General features: G+C 39.6%; 1 protein-coding gene across 3 annotated transcripts; it reads left to right on the forward strand.

Moving 5' to 3' along the window:
* The first annotated feature begins 1,782 nt into the window (after positions 1 to 1,782).
* LOC131434534 (uncharacterized) lies at positions 1,783 to 20,833 on the forward strand. Of its 3 annotated transcripts, none has more exons than XM_058601291.1 (7): positions 1,783 to 2,029; positions 2,392 to 2,712; positions 2,779 to 4,123; positions 4,195 to 5,264; positions 9,512 to 10,479; positions 10,538 to 10,651; positions 10,739 to 19,918. In XM_058601291.1, the coding sequence occupies exons 1-7, from the start codon at positions 2,022 to 2,024 to the stop codon at positions 11,575 to 11,577; spliced, it is 4,665 nt and encodes a 1,554-aa protein (XP_058457274.1). In that variant the 5' UTR covers positions 1,783 to 2,021; the 3' UTR covers positions 11,578 to 19,918. The 3 variants fall into 3 exon arrangements, with proteins under 3 accessions (XP_058457274.1, XP_058457273.1, XP_058457275.1); XM_058601292.1 differs by having other exon boundaries at positions 1,788 to 2,029; positions 19,776 to 20,833; XM_058601290.1 differs by having other exon boundaries at positions 1,784 to 2,029; positions 10,538 to 19,918.
* Positions 20,834 to 21,425: the final 592 nt, after the last annotated feature.

Genomic DNA, 21,425 nt, shown 5'->3' on the forward strand with positions numbered 1-21,425 from the left:
TACTCTTAACAACAAAATAGGGTTTTTAAGAAACTGAAAACGTAAGTAGAAAGAATAATCTAAATATCTAAATATTTGTTGTTATTAACAAAATATTTATTGAAATAAACAAATTCACTGAGACAAATCAAACATCTAGTTTTGTAGTTTTAAGCAACAATATTTGCTATATTAAACCAAATTTTCTGTTGTCACTATTTCAATAAAATAAATCGTTGCGAAAAACAAAAATTTAGTTACTTTTACAATATTTTTCTCTGCGTGAACAATACATCTTCTTTTTATATGCAGAAAACACCCAATTTTAACACTATTTGCTAAAATAAAACATCAATAAACCGTTCCAACAAACTGAACGAGTATTTTTTTCAGTACGCCGTTCAACAAACGCTCAACGCTGAACAAAATCTTACTGCTCTCTCAGTAGGTACCGAGCAACTCCCGAATGCTAATGGCGTTTTTCATTGATTCCACTAGCTCGGTGCCAGTGTTTTGCCCTGACAGCCGATCAATGAAACGCCCGCATACGCATGGCTGCCAGATGGCTGACTAAACGCTGCCAGCTGGAAAAATATGGCTGGCAGACATTCTGGTGACCGACTGCCTCACCGCTGCTAGATATACAACTCAAGCGATACAACCGTATCCACCAGGATTTTTCCACATTGAAATCTGTGACATTTTCAGTGAAGGTGAAAACGCTCGGCTAATTTAGATACAGGCGAGTTTGTTTTTTCAAATTGGATTTGACAACCGTCACTGAATCAATTTTGGTAGCCGTCTGGTGGCCATGGCTGCCCAGGTAGCTAAAACGCTATGCGGGCGGTTTTGTAAAGTTTGGTGTGCACGCATGCTGCTCGGAAAAGAAAACGGGTGCAAAATAGTTGCCAGCTGATTGCCTCGAAAGTGCATTTTTTTCGTGCGGTGCAATCAATAGCGGCCCTTACACGAGAATTTTTTTGTCATTTTTAAATAACTAAGTAATCATATTTCAAATTTGCATAGAAAACTCGTCATTACTGCACCATACACTTTCATTAAAATGATATTATTTTTTAGTAATGACACTTTTGATGATCGTGTAAGGTCCGCTAATGAAACACCTGCACCTGTTTTGATTGCCCGACTGCACGAAAAGTGCACGAATCGAGCAAAACACGCCCTCTCAGCAGGCCGTTCAATTTTGTTAATGTTTGAGCGATTGTTGAACGACATATTGCACGAAATATTCGTTCAATTTGCTGGAACGGTTTGTTGTTGTTTTTTCTCTTGCAAAAATAGTGTGAAAATTAAGTGTTACCTTTACATAGAATGAAAATTTGTTGTTATTCTATGTGAAGTAGAAGTATTGTGCAGGTTTGTATTGTTAGTTTAAACAAATAAGTGGAAAAAACTTCAGAAATTCTGCAGTAAAACTAGTCCAATGGGGCTCCAACTCCTCATGTTAAAAATGGCTCAACAATGGACCTCTGTCTGCCGGGTTTGTTTGAACGAAAAAAATTCGGTTCAACGGTCTGTTTCAAAATCGGCAAACGAAGGTCCCGTGTTGGCCTCCCGTTGAACGATTGATTGGACTCTCATTGGACCAATGTTCCAACGTATTGGACCAATGAAGGACGTTGAACGTTTTTTTCTAAGAGGGAAATGGGGTCGTGAGCGTCGACAGAGTGTCACCCCGACCGAACATTAATGTGTGGGAGATACGTTAAATGACAGTACTAGTTATTACGGTCGCAGAGCTGATAATGATAACAGCACATCAAAATCTGATTTGATAATTCAAAAACAGAGCATTAAGAAGAAGAAGAAGAAAACGTTTTTATAACGAATTACCGGTTAACGATTTTTTTGTGAATAAGCATTGTAATCGAATTCGTTAAATTGTTATCAGTTTGTAGAAGGGAGTTTTATCGAGATTTAACCCGAGCCTATTTTACTCTTTTATATATGTGTAAATCAAATCTAGTACTTACAAACAAGCGCGAGTTTTTGAAAAAAAATTCATCGAATATCGTTCAACAATGGAAAGGTAAGATAATATATGTTTAAATGCAACAACAACTCGTGTCCTAAAAACAAACAGTAACTGTTTTGCTTCATCATTCAAATATTTGGCCCGCGCCAAAAGTGGGGTACATGCGCAATGCATATTAACTTCTAGCAGGTATCGATTTTCGAATCTGCTTGTCAAAAACCACTTCAGTGGCAGATCTTTGTGTCCCTATTTTTACATCATTCATTCCCTGCAGAGTAGACGGGTTTCCCTGAATTTTTCATGTGTTACATTAAGCGAAATGGATATACGTAATCAACAGTCGTTTCCCAACTTGATCGTTCACTGTTTATCGTCTAAAACCGGTAACTTAACATTCTTCGTGTAAATATTAACAGCACAAACGCATCCAACAACAGTATTCGATTCAAAACACCAACAAAATCGACTGTCAGCTGGAAGCAATGTCCGCTCACATCTAGCTCAAAGAAGGATCCATCGATTTTGAACAATCGTCCGGAATCACCTAGAAGCAGAGAGAACCAAAATTTGTTCAGCAGAAGTGGCCATTGTGTACGAGCGGTTTGTACCACGAGTAAAAAACGAGTTCCTTTTCGACGTCGTCGACCAGTGGATTGTGAAACGCCTCCGACATACGGACTGACCTGTGGTGGTGGACTTAAACCGAGTAGTGTGTTTACACCGCTGAATAAACTCAGGTAAGCTAACGTCGGTGACCTGTAAGAATAGTATATTTTGATTTCACTTTGACTGATTGTTTTCAGAACTCTGCAACTAACAAACTCCGGCACTGACTCCGATTGGCGCAGCTTTTTCCGAAACTCGTTCGAAGTGAACCAAAGCTTTCCTCGTCTATCGAACACTCGGCAGCGGCACAAAAATGCTCACTTTTTACTGAACACCCCAATTCGAACTCATCGATTATCTCCGGCAGTCACCATCGAAGAAAAACACCAGCGTTCACTAGAACCAACGTCGATGGATCGTGTTCGAGTGGACGGTGCCAACGGACTACGCTTTACAGCGTTCCGTCCGAAGGGATGCGTATCACAGGGTGTCAGCTCTCCGTACAACCACTCCTATGTAGCCTCTACATCGGAATCGATTGGTCGTCTGCCGAAAAGCGGTATCAACCCGAACAAGGCAGTTTTTACGATCGATGCCAAAACGTCCCAGATTTTGATTGTTAACAGAAATGCCTGCGATTTGCTTGGTTACAACTCGAAGGAACTATGCGAAATGCAATTTGCAAATTTACTGCCTAACAAGAACAAAATGCACGTTTCTGCTCTAGCGGAAGGACAATTGAACAGCGAGGACGGAACTGTTATCATCCTCAGTGGGAAAGTTGTGGAACTATGCACGAAATCGGGAGATCATGTGGCAGTTTCGCTTTGGGTACGTCAAATCGATAATGAAACTCGCTGCCTGGCAGTAGCCGAACCGGTGGAAAGACGAATCGCTCAGCTTTTGGTTGATAAAAGCGGGTACGTGATTTCCGGTGATTACGAAGCTCTTCTACTGTTTCAGCTGGACTCGCTGGAGAAGTTTAGCGGTATGGATGTTAGTCTGTTGATTCCGGCGATTCAGTTACCGGATGCCGACAACAGCATGATTGCCAAGCATATTCGGAAGCAGAAGGCCACCGGTAAAACAGCGGAAGGTGTTGCCTTTCCGCTCTGTCTAATGATCTCCCATCACGACTCGGGCACGGATACCACCGATAGCGGGCTATCGAATCCTAACCATTTGTTCGTGATCACCATCTGGGTGTTCACCAATCTGTCCGGGTTGATCGTGATAGACGAAAATTCTACCATCGAATCGTGCAACCATCATTTTTCGATGCTGATGTTCGGTTATCCACAGAACAAAATTATAGGGGAACATATCACTAAAATTTTGCCGAACTTCGGACAGGAGTGCGACTATTTGGGATTCATGAATCGCAGCCGGAATGCGACACTTTCCTCGTTAGATAATGATGAATCGGAAACGGAAACGGATCATGTGGATTTCGAGAACAAAGATGAGTTTATTAATAATGCTATCAACAGTATGAAATGTGCTTCGCAGGACGCTGGTAGTCCTGTGATGGAATCACGGAAGGTAAGTTGAGATGTTGTTGTTGTTGTTGGTGGTGTTAGAGTGTCTCACGAACTGGATTGTCCTGTTTCTAGGTATGCTTGGATTTTACAACGACCTCCACTAGTAGCTGCAACAATGCGGATGCCAATTCGGTTTCACTTTCTAGCGAGAATGATCCAAGAGACAATCCGAAACCAAAACGTGCAAACGAAACAAACGAATCCAGTGGCTTACTTAGTGCGATCGTGGTCAGTTCCGTCCCGGAAAATCTGCTCTATCTGGAGAGTGACAACGAAAATGATCGAAATTATGCAAACTCAATGAGTTGCAATTCCTTGAAAACGGCTGTCCAGTCCACAACAGCTGGAGTTCCGACGGTGCCCAGCATAAAAGAAAACCTGATGAAGGCACCGGGCCTGGAGGATTGTTCCAGTTGTGTAGATTGTGAGCTTCTCACTCCCGTCAACGACACCTGCAAAAGTTTGAATCTGCTGAGCAGTAGCGATAAGAACATTTCGCGCAAAAGTAGCGGTTCGAAAGAGAATCTCTACACGACAGATGACATCAACGCGGGTTTGCTCAAATCTTCGACCGGGCGAGATTACATGGCATCGCTGAGCGCTCCGGCCACCACACCAAGGTACGTGAAACCGTACGAGCTTTCGAAGAGTATGGTCACCTCGACACCCGACCAGCACAAACGGCATTCGGTGGCGGGTGTTATCTCAACCGGAGGAGGCCAACGAAAATCGATCTATTCCGATGGGAAATATCGTGGGGAAGCAATCCACTACGACAGCAACGTTATAGACATACTGTACACTATCTCTAATCACTTGCTTCCATGCGGCAGAAAGGTCTACTGTATTTGGATCAGTCGAGACCCGGATTCGTCGTACAACAATCTGGAAGATGAGGATAAACATCAGAATCTAACGTTGACCTTCAACAGCATCACTAGTACGATTGATAATTCGCTCGGGCAGGCAATCAAAAATACGGCGACTGCACAGCACACGGATCGGCCTAATTCTGCCTCCCGGATGTCGCAGTGTGATGAGGACCTAACGCACGGTGATTTTAGCAAATATTACACGTTGGTGAAGCACATCGGGAAAGGAGCTTACGGTTACGTGAAGTTGAGCTACCGGAATTCGGATCGGTAAGTGAAGTCTAAAGTTTTCTACCCACATGAAACCTTTTCGTTTTTTATGTAGAGCACATCTTTGTTTTCTATATGGGAGTGAAAATTCCTCCATTTCATAAGATCCTTACTGTAAATCATCCTTAAATCTTGGTAAAACTTCTTGAAAGTTTGCTAAATCTAGCTTATCTTATGTAAAAAAGTCCGGAGAATCGAATAGAAAAACCTACACTGGCCGCAAAAAACGTTTTGATGACTATTTTACCCCATTTCTTCCATTTTACGGTATTTTGGTAAAACTTATTGGAAGTTTACTAAATCTAGCTTATTTTATGTAAAAAAAAATCTGTAGAGTCGAATGCCAGAACTTATACTGGCCGCACGAAACGTTTTGGTGGTTATTTTACCCCAATTCCTCCAATAATTGAAATTTTCATCTAAATCACCCTTAAGTCTTAAGCGAACCACGTTGAAAGCATACGAAAATTATCTTATATTATGTAAAAAAGTCTGGAGAATCGAATGGAAGAACATACACTGGCCGCACGAAACGTTCTGGAGACTATTTTAGCCCAATTCCTCTATTTCATGATATCTTAATGTAAATCGTCCTTAAATCTCGGTAAAACTTATTGGAAGTGTGTAAAAAACCTGTAGAGACGAATTGGAGAATCTACACTGGCCGCACGAAACGTTTTGATGCCTATTTTTTCGAGATTTAAGGACGATTTACAATAAGATATCATGAAATGGAGAAATGGGGTAAAATAGTCACCGGAACGTTTTGCGGCCAGTGTAGGTTCTACCATTCGGTTCTACAGAATTTTTTCTGTAAGATAAGCTAGATTTAGTAAACTCACAATAAGTTTTACCATGATTTAAGACCGATATACAATAAAACACCATAAAATGGAGGAAATTGGGTAAAATAGGCATCAAAATTGTTGGTGCGTAAATTACAATGTAACTGGCAACACTTATTCGCAGAATGACAACCACACAGTATGGTAACATTTGATAGTAAAACTAACTTGTATTTCCTCTAAAATAATACATACACATGTATAACCTCCGATACAATAAATTTCATTACTCTTTATACTGTTAACCTGAAAACACGTTTCCTTTCATTTATCTCAGTCAAAAACGTTTCGTGCGGCCAGTGTAGGTTCTTCCATTCGATTCTACAGACTTCTTGTTTTACATAAGATAAGCTAGATTTAGTAAACTTCCAATAAGTTTTACCGAGATTTAGGGACGATTTACAATAAGATATCATGAAATGGAGGAAATGGTGTAAAATAGCCAGAAAATAGTTGGTCAACGCAAGCGGCCTTATTATTTTTCAACCGGCTTACCACCTCATCGACGTCTTGGAGGTCTGGGACCGGCAGTCTATCGTCCTCCGCACGCGTTCCCAAGTTCGTTACCGCGTCGCCATTTTCGTATTCCGCCACAACGCCATTGAGGTGCTCGTCGAAATACTGCAGCCACCTCTCGATCACCTCACAATCGTTCGTGAGAAGATCCCTGTTGGTGTCCTTGCCAGTGCATTCAATTCAATTGAAACTGAATGTGGAACACATTGACGATCTCTGTAATGCAGTAAACTCCACTCTCTGGCATACACAATGTTTGCTGACGGCCCGAACGGGCAGCATTCAGTTCATCACTCGTTTCTCTTCAATCGAGGCTCAGTTTAACCACCGTCAGTTGATCTCTGAAGTAACAAAATATTTCTTTCCACACTATTGAAAGAAATAAAGAAAGAGCTTCCTTCAAATGAGGTTCATGTAAACATTCGAATTGGTTCAAGATAATAGATGAAAGACAAACCAGATAGCTAAAATATCAATCACAGAATACACATAAATTAATTGTTTCCTCCTTCAGTTTTCATTTTTAATACTTTACTCCATTTATAATTCTATTCGTTCGAACTTGCTTACTACCAAGAGCTTCGCGATATCGGTCTTCCTGTTGGCGCTTTTTTCTACAGGATACCGAGTTTAGTCTGTTCCGCGCCTGTCTGTATCGCTCCTCGTTTGCTCTCGTCCGGTGTTGCAGCTTGCTCGCCCAAGCTGTAATCTTCTCGGCCAATAACTGTTCACATTCGTCGTCGAACCAGTCGTTCCTTACGTTCGGAGCCGCCGTACCTAGCATTGCTGATGCAGTGCTACCTATGGCAGAACGGATGTCTCTCCAGCCATCTTCAAGAGTAACTGCTCCATGCTGCTCTTCCGTTGGTAGTGCCACTGCGTAATCTTGGGCTACTCCAGCATCCCGGAGCCGCGCGATGTTAAACCGCGACGTTCTGTTTCGACGTTTGGTAGCCACCGTCGAAAGTTTTGAGCGCATGCATACAGCAACCAAGTAGTGGTCCGAATCTATATTCGCACTGCGGTAGGTGCGAACATTGTTGATGTCCGAGAAAAATTTTCCGTCGATCAAAACGTGGTAGATTTGGTTTTCGGTCTGTTGGTCAGGTGATCTCCAGGTAGCTTTGTGGATATCCTTGCGCTGAAAGAAGGTGCTTCTGACTACCATTCCTCGGGAGGCCGCAAACTTGACACACCGTTGGCCGTTGTTATTCGATGCGGCATGCAGGCTGTTCGGCCCGATTACCGGTCGGTACATTGCTTCCCTTCCTACCTGGGCATTCATGTCACCGATGACAATTTTTACGTCTCTGCGTGGGCAGCCGTCATAGGCTTGTTCCAGCTGCACGTAGAACGCTTCTTTCTCGTCATCGGGTCTCCCTTCATGTGGGCAGTGCACGTTAATGATGCTGTAATTGGAAAAACGGCCTTTTATTCTCAACTTACACATCCTAGCGTTGATCGGCTGCCACCCAATCACTCGCTGACGCATCTTGCCCAGCACTATAAAGCCAGTTCCCAGCTCGTTCGTTGTGCCACAGCTTTGGTAGAAGGTAGCCGCTCGATGTCCGCTTTTCCACACCTTCTGTCTAATCCAACAAAGCTCCTGCAGCGGTACGACGTCGAAGCTGCGAGGATTTAGTTCGTCGTATATTATCCTGTCGCAGCCTGCGAAACCTAGCGACTTGCAGTTCCATGTTCCAAGTTTCTAATCGTAGTCCTTATTTCGTCGCATGGGTCTATGTCGATTGTTCCGGGTCGTATTCTCTCCTGTATTATTCGTAATAGATGTAGGCCTACGCCAACCCCCTGTCTCGCCGGAAGATCATCGTGCTTGCTCTGTTTAACGTCCCAACTAGCACTAAGACTTTTTTCATGAATTGTACAAACACATGCATTATGACAACCTGAGTTATTGAAAAGTTTAGAATGGTTTGGTCTTAACTGATCTCTTGGAATCGTTGAAAAGTTTCTCTAAGACTTGAAAGCCAAAGCCGTTTCTGAACTGGTTTACGCTCACTACTAGATCTGAGAGAAACGTAATCTCGTTTTCCTGGGACAGTTCTACTTATATCATCGTCGTTGAAGAACTGCAGTACCTCACGTTTTATATCAGAACCCAATTGACGGCCACAATTTTTGGAACAGATCCTTTGTCAATAATAATAACATAGTAAACCTTTTACATCAGAGGAAAACAATTTTGATTTGTTTTTCGATTTTGTTTTCAAATTATCTCGAAAACAACTGCTCGCATCGTCTTGATGTCAAATAAAAATTTATTCAAAATTTTATGAGGATTTCAATAATAATTCCAAATTGACAATGGAGAGCCCCGACTAATTTATAAAAAAAGGCGTATACTCATGAAATATCAATTTTCTCTATTTTGTTTTTCTTATATTTCGAAAATGACTGCATTTAGACGGTAGCACACTATCGGTTTTTTCATTGAGCGTAGCTTGAAGAATACAATTTTATTGCTCAGACATATTCATTTCTATCAATTTTTCTTCGGGAAACTTGTTTATTGATCATTTCTCCAACTTTTTTTTTCAGTGTATATTTTTTTAGAAAATTCAATTGATTACCTACAACTTCTTGAATACAATTACCGGCAACTTTCGTAGAAGCTATAGATTTCGAGTGAGAAAATCTCTAAACCAGTTAAAAATACTTTATTTGCCATACCGAACACACATACTAAGTTTTATACAAATTTAAGGGGGTCGTGCCAACAGCCAGCCGATTCCGCATGGAATTGCTCATAATACAAATAGATATCAGCAATAAAAATAAACTCAGAGAAAAAAATCGATTTTAAAGTGATTGCTACTTTTTCTAGTATGAACTATTTAAATTTTTGCCTCCGCTCTTTTTTTTCAGATTACTTGTAATATCAAAATTCATACTCAAGGATAAACTAGTCCCTCAGTTTATGATCACCACCGAGGAAAAACGGGAGATTCCGATGGAAGTGTACCTGCTGATGCACGTGAAGCATCCGAATATAGTTAACATGTTTGATTGGTTCGAGAACGATAAGTTCTTCCAGGTGGTAATGGAAATCCATGGTTCCGGGATGGATCTGTTCGAGTTCATCGATCGAAGGCCGATAATTACGGAAAAATTGGCCTGCTTCATTTTTCGACAGATAGCCAATGCGGTCGCATTCCTTCACTCGTTGAACATTCTCCATCGGGATATCAAGGACGAGAATGTGATCATCGATCATAATTTTCACATCAAATTGATTGATTTTGGTTCGGCCACCTTCGTGCAGGAGGGACAACTGTTTTCCACCTTCTACGGTACGACGGAGTACTGCAGTCCGGAGGTACTTGCCGGCAATCGATACTCCGGACCGGAGCTGGAAATGTGGGCTCTCGGCGTCACGTTGTATGTGTTGATGTTCTTCGAGAACCCATTCGTAGATGTCGAGGAGATTCTGCAGTCCGAATTGATCATACCGCACGAAATCAGCGATGAGTTGGAGTACGTACTGCTTTCGTTGTTGGACAAAAATCCTAAAACTCGAATCACCATAAAAGATCTGCAGGAAACTGAATGGATAACCCAGGAAATCAATCCAACGCAGTTCAATTTTGCTAAGATTGTTCCCTGCGAACCATACGAAACCAACCCGGAAAAATACTACGTAGATCCGAACATTTGCTCCAGTCAAACAGGACTCTCGACGTCGCCACACAGCCTTTCCTTGGTGGACGATGTCGATGGAGAGGATGACGATGAACATGCGCACATGGATGATTCATTCATTGATCCGGACGAGATGTTGGATGACGACATCTGTCCACTGTCACACGACGATGAGATGCCCCCGGAAAGAAGTAGTATGTTGGGATCTGATATTGGTGAATGGTTACTACTTCATAAACATCTTCTTTTCAGGTGACAATTCCTGCAGGGACATACTATCAACGGGTCTTACCAGTTTATCACTGAAGGAAGCGGATGGAACCTGCGTTAGTCTGGTAGACAATCAATCTTCCACGCACCCAGCAGGTAATAAACACCCCGATTTTCTGCAATACCGGGGCAGTGTTGGTAACTCATTGTTTGTGTCCTCATCGCCGTCCTCTACTTGTGCAGGTGCTCCTTTTCCCAGTAACAACACTAGATCTGGTACTTCCCTACTAACAACAAATGCAACTAACTCCCGTAATGTTTCATCTTGTACAGCTTCAGCGAAAAGTACCGACCCACTCAATAGTAGCACTGCAGTTCATAGTGCTCCCACTAGTTCAGTTAGTATTAGTAGTAGCAGAGTGAAGGTATTAGAATACGGTAATAGCAGCTCACAGATAGCACATTCGCTACCACTTCGGCCGTCCTATCACAATCTATCAACGACGGTAGTCTCACGACACTCGTTCTGCGATGTGGATTGTCTCGCTGCCCCACCGGTCAACTGTACCTACTCGGTACTGGACAGTAGCAGCAGCGGTAACACAATTAGCAGCTTTAATTTAGAAGAAGATTATCCGTACAACAATAGTAGTAGCAGCACCTTAAACACGTCCACTACCTTCTCTTCCCACTCGCCGGCAGCTACGACGACCAACACTTTCCCGGTGACAGAAAACGAAATAGGGATCCCCCTGCTGTCCACGTCGTCACCTCTACCGCAGAAAATTATCTTTCGCGATGAATCACCCAACCTCCTACTGGACACGTTTTCCTATGCAGCTTCCTCCTCCTCGACCAGTCCGTGCAGTTCGCTGACGTCGTCCAAATCTGAGAACAACATTTTCGACGGAACGTTCGCCACGTTAAGTTCGATCTACGACGTGGTCAGTTTGCACGACGTCCACGACGCTAGCGGGTCCGGGTTACCATTCCCCGGGTACGCCATGAATGATCTCTCGCGACCACAAATTCTGAACAATTTGTCCAGTGCCGAGTTGCACCTGAAACCGGAAAAGAAATGATACGAGTAATTTAACGAAAACGAAAAAAAAAGAATCACTAGGTAATAAATGTGGGGTTTTTGAGTTGAACATTTCACGGGAGCTGGATTCTTGGAACATTAATAATATAAATTTTCCCTGGAAGAGTGATAAGTTTTTGATCGCTCTGCCCATACTCGCATATCAGTCCCATATGGGTTCTGGACACTTTTGAGTTAGCCCGACGGATAACGTCTATTTTTACGTTACTTTCAGAAATTGCAAAAATAATTTGGAGTTAGTTCAGTAAAATTTGAAAAAAATTTAAACTCAGCCTCCCCCATATGGAAAGTACTCGCATATCTGTCCCACGCAATGAAAATCACGTTTTAGTAACTAAAAATAAACAGATTGCATTAATTTGTACTTTACCAATATTTAGCGCTAGCAGTGCATGCAAAAATTTAGGTTATGTGAGATAAACTATAACTATAATCATCCTCCGAAGCAACAACTTTAGGAAAAGATCCAGCTCTTTTGGCAAAACTTCGACCAAAATCAGATGTAGGCGTTTGCGAATATTTTAAATTGGAATTATCTCGAAGGTACTGTGCTGAACGAGAGATTTCAGAATATTTCTCTCGGGTGTTGGTGATATTGAAACATACAAAGTCACTGTTTGAACTGTCTTCCCTAGACGAGTCTCCACCATACAATTTAATTGCATCAAGACCTGACATTATATCACAAACTTGATTATATCGAACGATTAAAAGTTTCACACGAACGGAAAATCAAACATGAAATTTTGCCAGGTGCGAGAGAAGCATAGCATGCTAAGATGGGACCGGTATGCGAGAATCCTTTTGTTCGTTAACAAAAGTATACTGAGGTTTCTTTGTACGCAGGGAATACGTGCCGCGTGAAAAAAAATCGCGCAAAAATCCGCGTAACTGAACAATTTGTCCAGTGCCGAGTTGCACCTGAAACCGGAAAAGAAATGATTTGAATAATTAAGCGAAAAAAAAGAATCAATCCATGTAAAAAAACTGCTTAAGGACAGAAGCCAGTGTGTTTTAGGGTGATTCAGAGGGCTATTTTCACGCTTCAAATCTGATTTTCTCAGATATGGTGACGAATATCAAAAAACCCAACTGACAATCTTTTAGAAAATTAGTTTAGATTATTCTGTGAAAATTTCAGAATGATTCATTGACATTAGCGGTCGGGAAAGTCTTTTTTCTGAAGGAAGAAATACATAGCTGAAAACGCCGTCTTTCAACTTGTTCATTGAATATCTCGCCTTCAAAATCATGGATCAAAAATCTATCCTGACAATGTCTAGATAATTTAATTTAGATGCGATTAGTGCATAAAAACAGATATGTTGTCGCGATAAAAATGAAGTGAATGTTATTTTGTGAAGGTAAATCGATTTCGAGTAAGTTTCCTGCTCCAGTTCCCTAGTAACGTAACGAAATATGAGACAGAAATAAAATCGACTCAAAAAAGCTGCCAAACAAGCGGTAGCTTTATTGGATTTTATGTGATATAGTCAAACTTGTAACCGAAAATATCAAAACTTTCGTGGCCACCCAGCCACATCGAGAGTCATTTTGCACATTTGCGAGAGAGGCCATCGTCCAAGTACCATGCACGCGTGTGGTTTTAGGAAATTTTCGATGGAGAATTTGAAAAATTTTCCAAAACCAAAAACATACTGGTCTTTGAAAAACTTTTATCTATCTGCAGGGTGAAAATGGTTGGAAAATTCGGAGGATATTCCGAGTGTTATCAAATATAGCTCTAAAAAATGAGTTCATCTGGAAAAATAATGCGATGATATGAAATTTCACGCTTTTCATGGAAAATCAACGAATTTCATATAACCGATTTCGCTGTATTTTGACGATTTGGAAGTACTAAATGAAATAATTTTTTTTTGCAAAGAAAGAAAAAAATTGCAAAGGAAGAAAAAAATAGAGATTTTTTGAATACGCGTAAAAAACCGCAAAACTGAAGAATTTTTTTTGATGCCAAATATTTTCAAAATGCATGAAAAGTTCAGGGTTGATCACAAAGAAAGTGTCAGAGAGTTGACTTAAAAAACTTCGGAATATCATCAGATCTCGACGTTTCATGCAGTTCTAAAACAAAACAAGAAAACTGGATAACTTCAAAAATTCGCTTAAAAAAACCGCGTAAGTTCGGATATCCGCGTAAAAAAAGTCGCGTAAAAAGAAACCGCATAAAAAACCGCGTAAAAAGACCTCAGTTTACTCGCACATGGGTTCTATCTTGTTGTGTAACAGATTTTATATAAACGAATGACCAAAAATGTAGAGGAAAGTGTTCGGTTGCCGGCACCCCACCGTTACTTTTGACAGAAAGCAGATAGCGTCATCCCGACAAATATCATGTGTGTGTGTAATAGCAGCACGTTCTTTTTGTGCCGAATACCTAAGCAAACAGTCGCTTGTACTTTTTGCTGCGCTTAAAACAAATTTTAATTGCGTGAAAATCAACACAAAAGTTTTTTCTATCTTTTTTTATAGTATCATAAATTGAAGAGCATCATTCGTAGTGGATTGAATATTTATGAGGCGAAATCGATCTATTTTGTGATTTCATACCGGATGCTATCAAAATTTTCGCAACCAAAGATTTATTTTATTATATTCAAAATGTCTACCGATTTCGGTTACCGGCACTCCATTTTTTTTGACAAATCGTGAAAAATTGTCAGTGATATGCAGGCTGCTGTCGAGACAAAGTTTTGGCCAAACATCTAGTTGCTCATATGGTCAGCAGATGCTCCGGCTAAGAAAAAACGTAGAAGACCGGCCAAATCAACACCAAAGGTGCCATTATCCAAATCATCGGCTAACCCAAGTAACAATTCGAATGCCTTATGGTTTTGATTATAATTTATAGGAGTTTTGTAATTGATTTTTCAATCACTACCTGTTTTATGACAACTATAATAAGTGTCTCTTTTAACCAGTAATATCATAGTTTTCAAAGCTTCTATAAAACCCTTTACCTACACTAACAACAGAACTAAAAATAAAACAATTTGTACTAGAATAAAACCATGCAAAAACTCTTAATATTGCTTTCAAACATTTTCTTTAAAACATTATTGTCCGTTAAATTCTTTCATAAATCTAGTTTTGTGTGTGTGCGTGTTCATTGGATGACAATTTCACTCAGAGAAAATTTGACTGTTTTAAAGTACATTTATGACACATTAGTTGTAGGCTATTTGATTTATTGCTCCTTAGGTTAAGTGTAATTTGCATTAAAGGAAATTTCATGGCCGCCATTATGATGTTCTATACCGTAGCATTTATTGACATCAAATAAATTTCGAAATGCAAAAACGAGGGAATATGATGGACTTTCATGATTCGTTTTCAGCATGTATGCACAAGTTTTAACGCCACGAAATAGTTTTATACAAAAATGACGATGAAGCACAACAAATAATTTTCATAAATCATGAAGACTTTCGCAAAAACCGCATTTATTTCAAGGCGATTAGTTATAATTCTTATTTTTATCCTTACATTCACGATAAAAATAAAAGCGCATGAAGTTTTTACGTTCGGAAAAAGCTTAAAACTCGTAAAAAAAGTCTAATATATTCTTACGGATTGCATTCAAAGTATACATGACATACACATAGTCAAGAAAAATATTATCAAAACGTCAGTTTATTCATAGCGGAATTCATTCCATCCAAATAAATTTAATGTTGATCGTGAAGCTGGTTTCAAAATTTTCTTGAATTTGGAGTTTTAAAGCAGGTTTATGCTGATTCTTCAATTTGATTTATAAACCTTATGAAGAATGGTCCACTTGGCAGGAACATGCTCTTATAGAGGTTTTCAGTAGGCTTTCGTGGAGTTTGAAGTTTTATTGCAAGATTTATTATGTAGCGCTTCCAAAAAGAATAAATTTTGTTTTTTCTTTGAATAATTGCCGTCTTTACTTATATTTTTCCATTTTCAGCGAAATTTCTTGGGGTGCCGGTAACACCTTTTTGAAATGGCCAACATTTATCGCTTTACTAAATTGATAATATTTTTTTCAAGCTAATGAATCAACTTAGTTTCTTAATCAGTTGTTAGCTAGGGACTTTAACTTTCCATTGATGTATAGATGTCCGCATAATGTGCACTAAGCCAGAAGTTGTGAGTTTAAAATAAAAGGGTGCCGGTAACCGAACACTCTCCCCTAATATTTCATTCCAGATGAAAAGTTTATAATGTAATCCATGTACGGGATTCAATAGTATCACGAATCAATCATCACAGTAGCGAAAAAAAAGTGAATTATTTCCGAATATGTATTCATCTTTATCTCAACTTGTCGATTTTCAATATGGGACTGATATGCAAGTATGGGCAGTGCGACATGCCACATTTGTTGAATATCCGCAAAAGTGGCATCCCTGATTTTATCTTAGCCTACTGGGTGAGAGGTAGAATCTCTTACTGACAACTTCTCATCTAATCCGTTAATTAAGCATAGATGTACGTTTGGATGAGGTCTATTTATGAGTCACTGTCAGGTCACTGAGGTCTTTTTTAAGCGGTTTGTTTTTACGGGGATTTCCGAAGTTACGCGGTTTTTACGCAAATTTTCAGTTATCCGGTTTTCTTGTTTTGTCTTAGAAATGCATGAAACGTCGAGATCTGGCATCAAAAAAATTACTCTTCAGTTTTGCGGTTTTTTTCTATGCGGATTTCCGAAGCTACGTGGTCTCAAATTCTCTCAGGGTGAAGCTAGAGTGGACGCGACACGCGAAAGCAAAGCGATGCGATGAAAACATTAAAGGATCTCGATTTCATTCATTTCCAGCAAAATTTAACATGTTTTTTTAGAGTAAACACGAAGCGTTTCGTAGTGACAAGCGATTTTCGGTTCGGCAAACAACGAAGTAGCAGGTGCTTAGTTTTTCATGTGATTAACTAGCGAACAAAGGTATCCTAATTTTGTTTCGTTATGGCGGTAGAAAATAATTTTATTAATATCGAAGCTCTAATCGGAGCAGTTTTTTAACGGAATGCGCTTCGGATCCACAATCTCACAACTATCGGGATTGGGTTCTTGTGAACAAGTGCTGGAAAGAGGTTTCGAAAACCTTAGAAATTACTAGCAAGTACGGTCAATGAAAGTGCATTAAAAGAGTTTTGAGAATATGTCGAGTTATCTCGATGAAAAAAGTCTATACATTTTTTGTTAATTCTGCTTTTTTGTTATGCTAAGAGAGAATGGAAAAATGGTTTCAGGTGGTGCTGTAATCTCCTCGAGCTGGCTTTATTTCAACAGGCAGTTTTACGCCATCAAATAAATCCCCGAAAATCTTCGAGGAATATAAAGCCTTCTGTACATTAAAACGAAAACGACATGATTGATTCCGTCGAAGAAGGGTCCATTGAATGGCATTTAGTCAGATTGAAACATTCGAAGGACTAGCCAAGACATACAGTGTACTATTCTAATCCGCCTCTTAGCAAGAAAATGTAAGAGAATTCCGAAAAGAATAATCAATCGACAGTACTTCTGGATATAATGCTTCGAAAGTTAGAACTACTGGAGAAAAAAAAAATTTGTGAGAAAGATTTGAATTCTGCAAAAAAAGCTACAATTTCGGATAGAACTGCAGCAATTGCAACTACAGCATGATGGCTGAAATACCTTATGATCAAAAAAGAACCGGAATTTTCATTTTGAAATTCCCGCGCTTGTCCAATCGGTAATCTTTTATTCTCTCAACGTTGGCAACACTTTTATACACATTCTTTCAAATTTAGACGCATATCGTACGATTAATTTTTGTTTGGCGTCGATACAAAGAAGTTGAAAAATTTTCGTGTGGCGATTTTTATAATGGATGAAAATTTAGAACAACGTGGGTGCATCAAATTTTGTGTTGCAAATGGATTTAAGTGTTCCGAAACGTTGAAAATGTTAGAAAAGGCCTTTGGTGAATCGTGTCTAGGAAAAACACAGGCATATGAGTGGTATAAACGCTTCAAAGGTGGTCGTACAAGCTTGGATCATGATGAGATCCCTGGCCGCCCAACAACATCTGTTACTGAAGAAAACATTAAATCGGCGAAGCAAATCGTGTTGCAAAATCGTTCTGTACCGATTAGAGAGATTGCTGTGTTGTTGGGCATCTCTTATGGATCAGACGAACACATTTTAACTGATGTTTTGGGTTTGAAACGCGTCGCTTCTCGGCTGGTGCCAAAAAAGCTGAATTTCATTCAAAAACAGCGTCGTGTTGATGTGGCCAAAGAGATGATTTCCAACGCAGATAGTGACCCCACATTCATCGAATGCATCATAACTGGTGATGAGGTGTGGATCTATGAATATGACGTCGAAACCGCACAACAATCGACCGAATGGTGCTTCGAAGGCGAGCCGTTGTTCTAAATTTTCATTCATTATAAAAATAGCCACATGAAAATTTTTCAACTTCTTTGTATAGACGCCAAACAAAAAATAATCGTACGATATGCGTCAAAATTTGACAGAATGTGTATAAAAGTGTTGCCAACGTTGAGAGAATAAAAGTTTACCGATTGGACAAGCGCGGGAATTTTAAAAATGAAAATTATAGTTCTTTTTTTATCATAAGGTAAAGGTGGATCCAGACTAGATGAGTTCGTTTGATCTTGATCAAAATTTTCTTTTCAATAAGTCTGAACATAAATAAATAATATTGTTTTGTTACGACTATCACTTTGAATCTTGCTACTATCCCTCATTGGAAAACTTTCGCGTTACGCATCGGGTCGCGTGTCGTGCCCACTCTGGTTTCACCCTAAGTCTCAAAGTCGTTTTTTTTTATTTTTTCAGGTTACACCTTATCTCAAGATTTCATGCATGAACTATTTGGCATAAAATTTTTTTTCTATATCGAGAATCTCAAAAAGTCCCAAAGTCTCCACTTTTGCAGTGTTTTATGCGGATCTCCGAAGTTACGCTTTTTTCTTTTACGCGGTACGTATCCCCCGTGTTAAAGGAGATCTCAGTGTATACATTTGTTCTCGTTCACGACACTTCTGGAGTACTTGTTGTCTTATCGTGAATATGAAACGTTGTTGATTCAACTGCTTTAGTTTCTGTTCCTATTCGGATGCATTCATCATTTTCTGGAGAGCGCAAATCACCTCATTATTGATTTTTCAACTGAATAAAACAAAACACGGAACCATGGTGACGATAATTGTTATTCCAGAAACAAAAGTTTATCAATCTGGGTTGTCAGTTTCAGGCTTATTTTACAGGATTTCGTTTTGACATTTTGAATTACTAAAGAGGAGGTAAATTTGTGATGCAGCTCTAAATGCGATCCCGGATATCCTAGACGAATGGTCAATATGTGAATTTAACACTTGAGAAACTAAATTCAGCCGATAAAAGTAGAATTTTTTAGAAGTATAAAATGTATTAAAGGTACTCTGAAATACTCTACAATACAGAGGGTAATGGCATAATAAATTGCAGCACTTGAATAGAGAGAGAGAGAGAGAGAGCGGAGATGAAATGTTCACAATCAGAAAGCCCACAATAGAAAAATACGTAACACATACGAATAACAGTATTAAAATCAAATAACACATTACGAACGTTTTGCAAGGCAGCACTAGCCAATCTCTTTATCTCACACCACAGCATTAAAACTAGTTCCGATAGAAGCAACAGACAGACTCGCAATCAGTCAACCTTACATTGTATTAATATTCCTCTGCTATAAACAAAAAATAAAAACATATGCTAACATTAACAATATCGTCGGTAGCACCATAGTCACACCCAGCCAAAACTACTCTAGACCCAAGAGCGGTAGCGATAAAATGTTATGGAATTACTACAACCTCTAATACAGGACAAATTTCAAACATCTAATGAAAAAACAAACGAAACAGAAGAAACATCCAATAGAACAGAAGGTTTTTCCTGATTACCCTTAATTGCTACCAATCTGCCTCTTTCATCTTGTATGTGCCTTTTGTTATTGTTGCTAGCTTTTAGATTTCGCATGTAAATTTGTACAAATTAATTTATCTCAATCTGAACTTAAACGCTTTTTTCCTAATACTGATTGCTTCTTTCTTTTATTTCTGTCCGTTTTATTTTTTATCGCATTTATGTTTTTTTTTGCTTCTTTGGTTTTTCTTTTTTTTTTCTTTCATTTCAAACCCGTCTCATTTCAGAAGCTTTAGACAGTTGTGATACCGAAAATGATATCCTGTTGGTGGTGTTGGATGATGATGATGATGACGATGATGACGGTGATGGAACCGGGATGGATGGAAGAGCCAGTACCGAGAGCGGAGGTAAAGTTGCTTCCGTTAGGGTCGAAGCAAGTCCGTACTGTTCTCCGAGTAAAAGTGACCGTTGCCAACGCCAGCGAAGACAACATGTCTGGAAGACGGCAGAGCTGCCGCCGATTGCTGCCACCGATACCAGTCGGGGTCAGTTGGAACCGGAAGTCACCGGTGAGTGTGACTACGCAAATGAAAGCTTCGACGAGGAAATTGATGAGTCGGACGAAGAGTCTCCATCGGGCTCGACGGTCGGAGAGCAATCAAACGTAAGTTGAAGATTTCCACATTCCTTACTGCTAAGCCGCGTTGGTATTTTATGCGCTTATTGCCCTTCTTTGAGGGGGAAATTATTAGTATTTAGGAAATGGGGCCGGAAAGATAAAACTATTAAGTATATTAATTATGATACTCATCGTTCGATACTCACTACTCGGCAGAGATATGACAGCAAAATGTCGCTGCACACCGATAACAATTAGGCTTTTGCAGTCGTAGAGAATGGGGGTTCTTATTAACTACACACACTTCACAGAATACAAAATGACAGGATAGCGCAAGCTGACTCGTAGTCTACTGTAGTAAAAAACGGAGTCACTCAACTTAGTGGTAAACTAGTAGCTGCATTAGCGGTAGCCAAAACAAAATAACAGAGCACACAGAAGTTTATTATTCTACTGGATTATATATATCATTGTTGAACAGATTATTGATTTTAAGAACTTACAAAACATAAGCAATGATGATAGAAGCGCACTTCGCACTGGAAGTAATGCAAATAGTAGCCAATTACGTGATTGTGGTACTCAATTGTAAATATTGTCTCGCGAATAGAAATTTATGCAGTTTTAAAGTAAAGAAGAAATTATTTAGGTATCTCTATGAAAGAAAGCCTTTGCGACCATCTATTTCAGCGGTAGAAATCTTCAATCAGTTTTCTGTATCTCTATCACCTGATGGATTCTTCGAGAGCGGTTCACAATTTCATAGTAGGTCATTTAAGCGGTACACTTTTTACTTCGGAATATCGAGTTCTGGTAATTACAAGTAACGTTCCTTTTTCGCTTTCGCTTGACTTTGCAGTATCCTCGCCCTTGCTGCATACTTCTGGGAAAAAACAGATGCTTCGGACTACCATTCCACGGAATACAACAACAACCCAGGATTTCGTTTCGGGAGGGGCCCACAGATCTAATGAAACATCTTACTGATGATTCTTAGTGTATCAAGTTTTAGGTCTGGCGAATGACTTCGATTAGGTTAAAACCGGAGATGGAAATAGTTCCAGATGCGCCTCTGGTATCTTCTGTTTCTGCATTGAAAGTGTTTGTCAATTTAGTTAAACAGTCGCATATTTTTGATGGAACATCGATTTTTACCTTGCTCTTATCATATAGTCCGAGTTCAACCTCCGATCCCAGAGTTACAGAGTGAGGAATGCTAAAATCTTCAATTTCACGAGTTTTTTTAATAGGTGACGAAGTATAAAGGAACAAACACTGTGGAACTATTCAATAAACGCTTTTAGTTTGCAAATTT

This window comes from Malaya genurostris, chromosome 3, assembly GCF_030247185.1.
Source record: "Malaya genurostris strain Urasoe2022 chromosome 3, Malgen_1.1, whole genome shotgun sequence".
NCBI classification, from domain to species: Eukaryota; Metazoa; Arthropoda; class Insecta; order Diptera; family Culicidae; genus Malaya; species Malaya genurostris.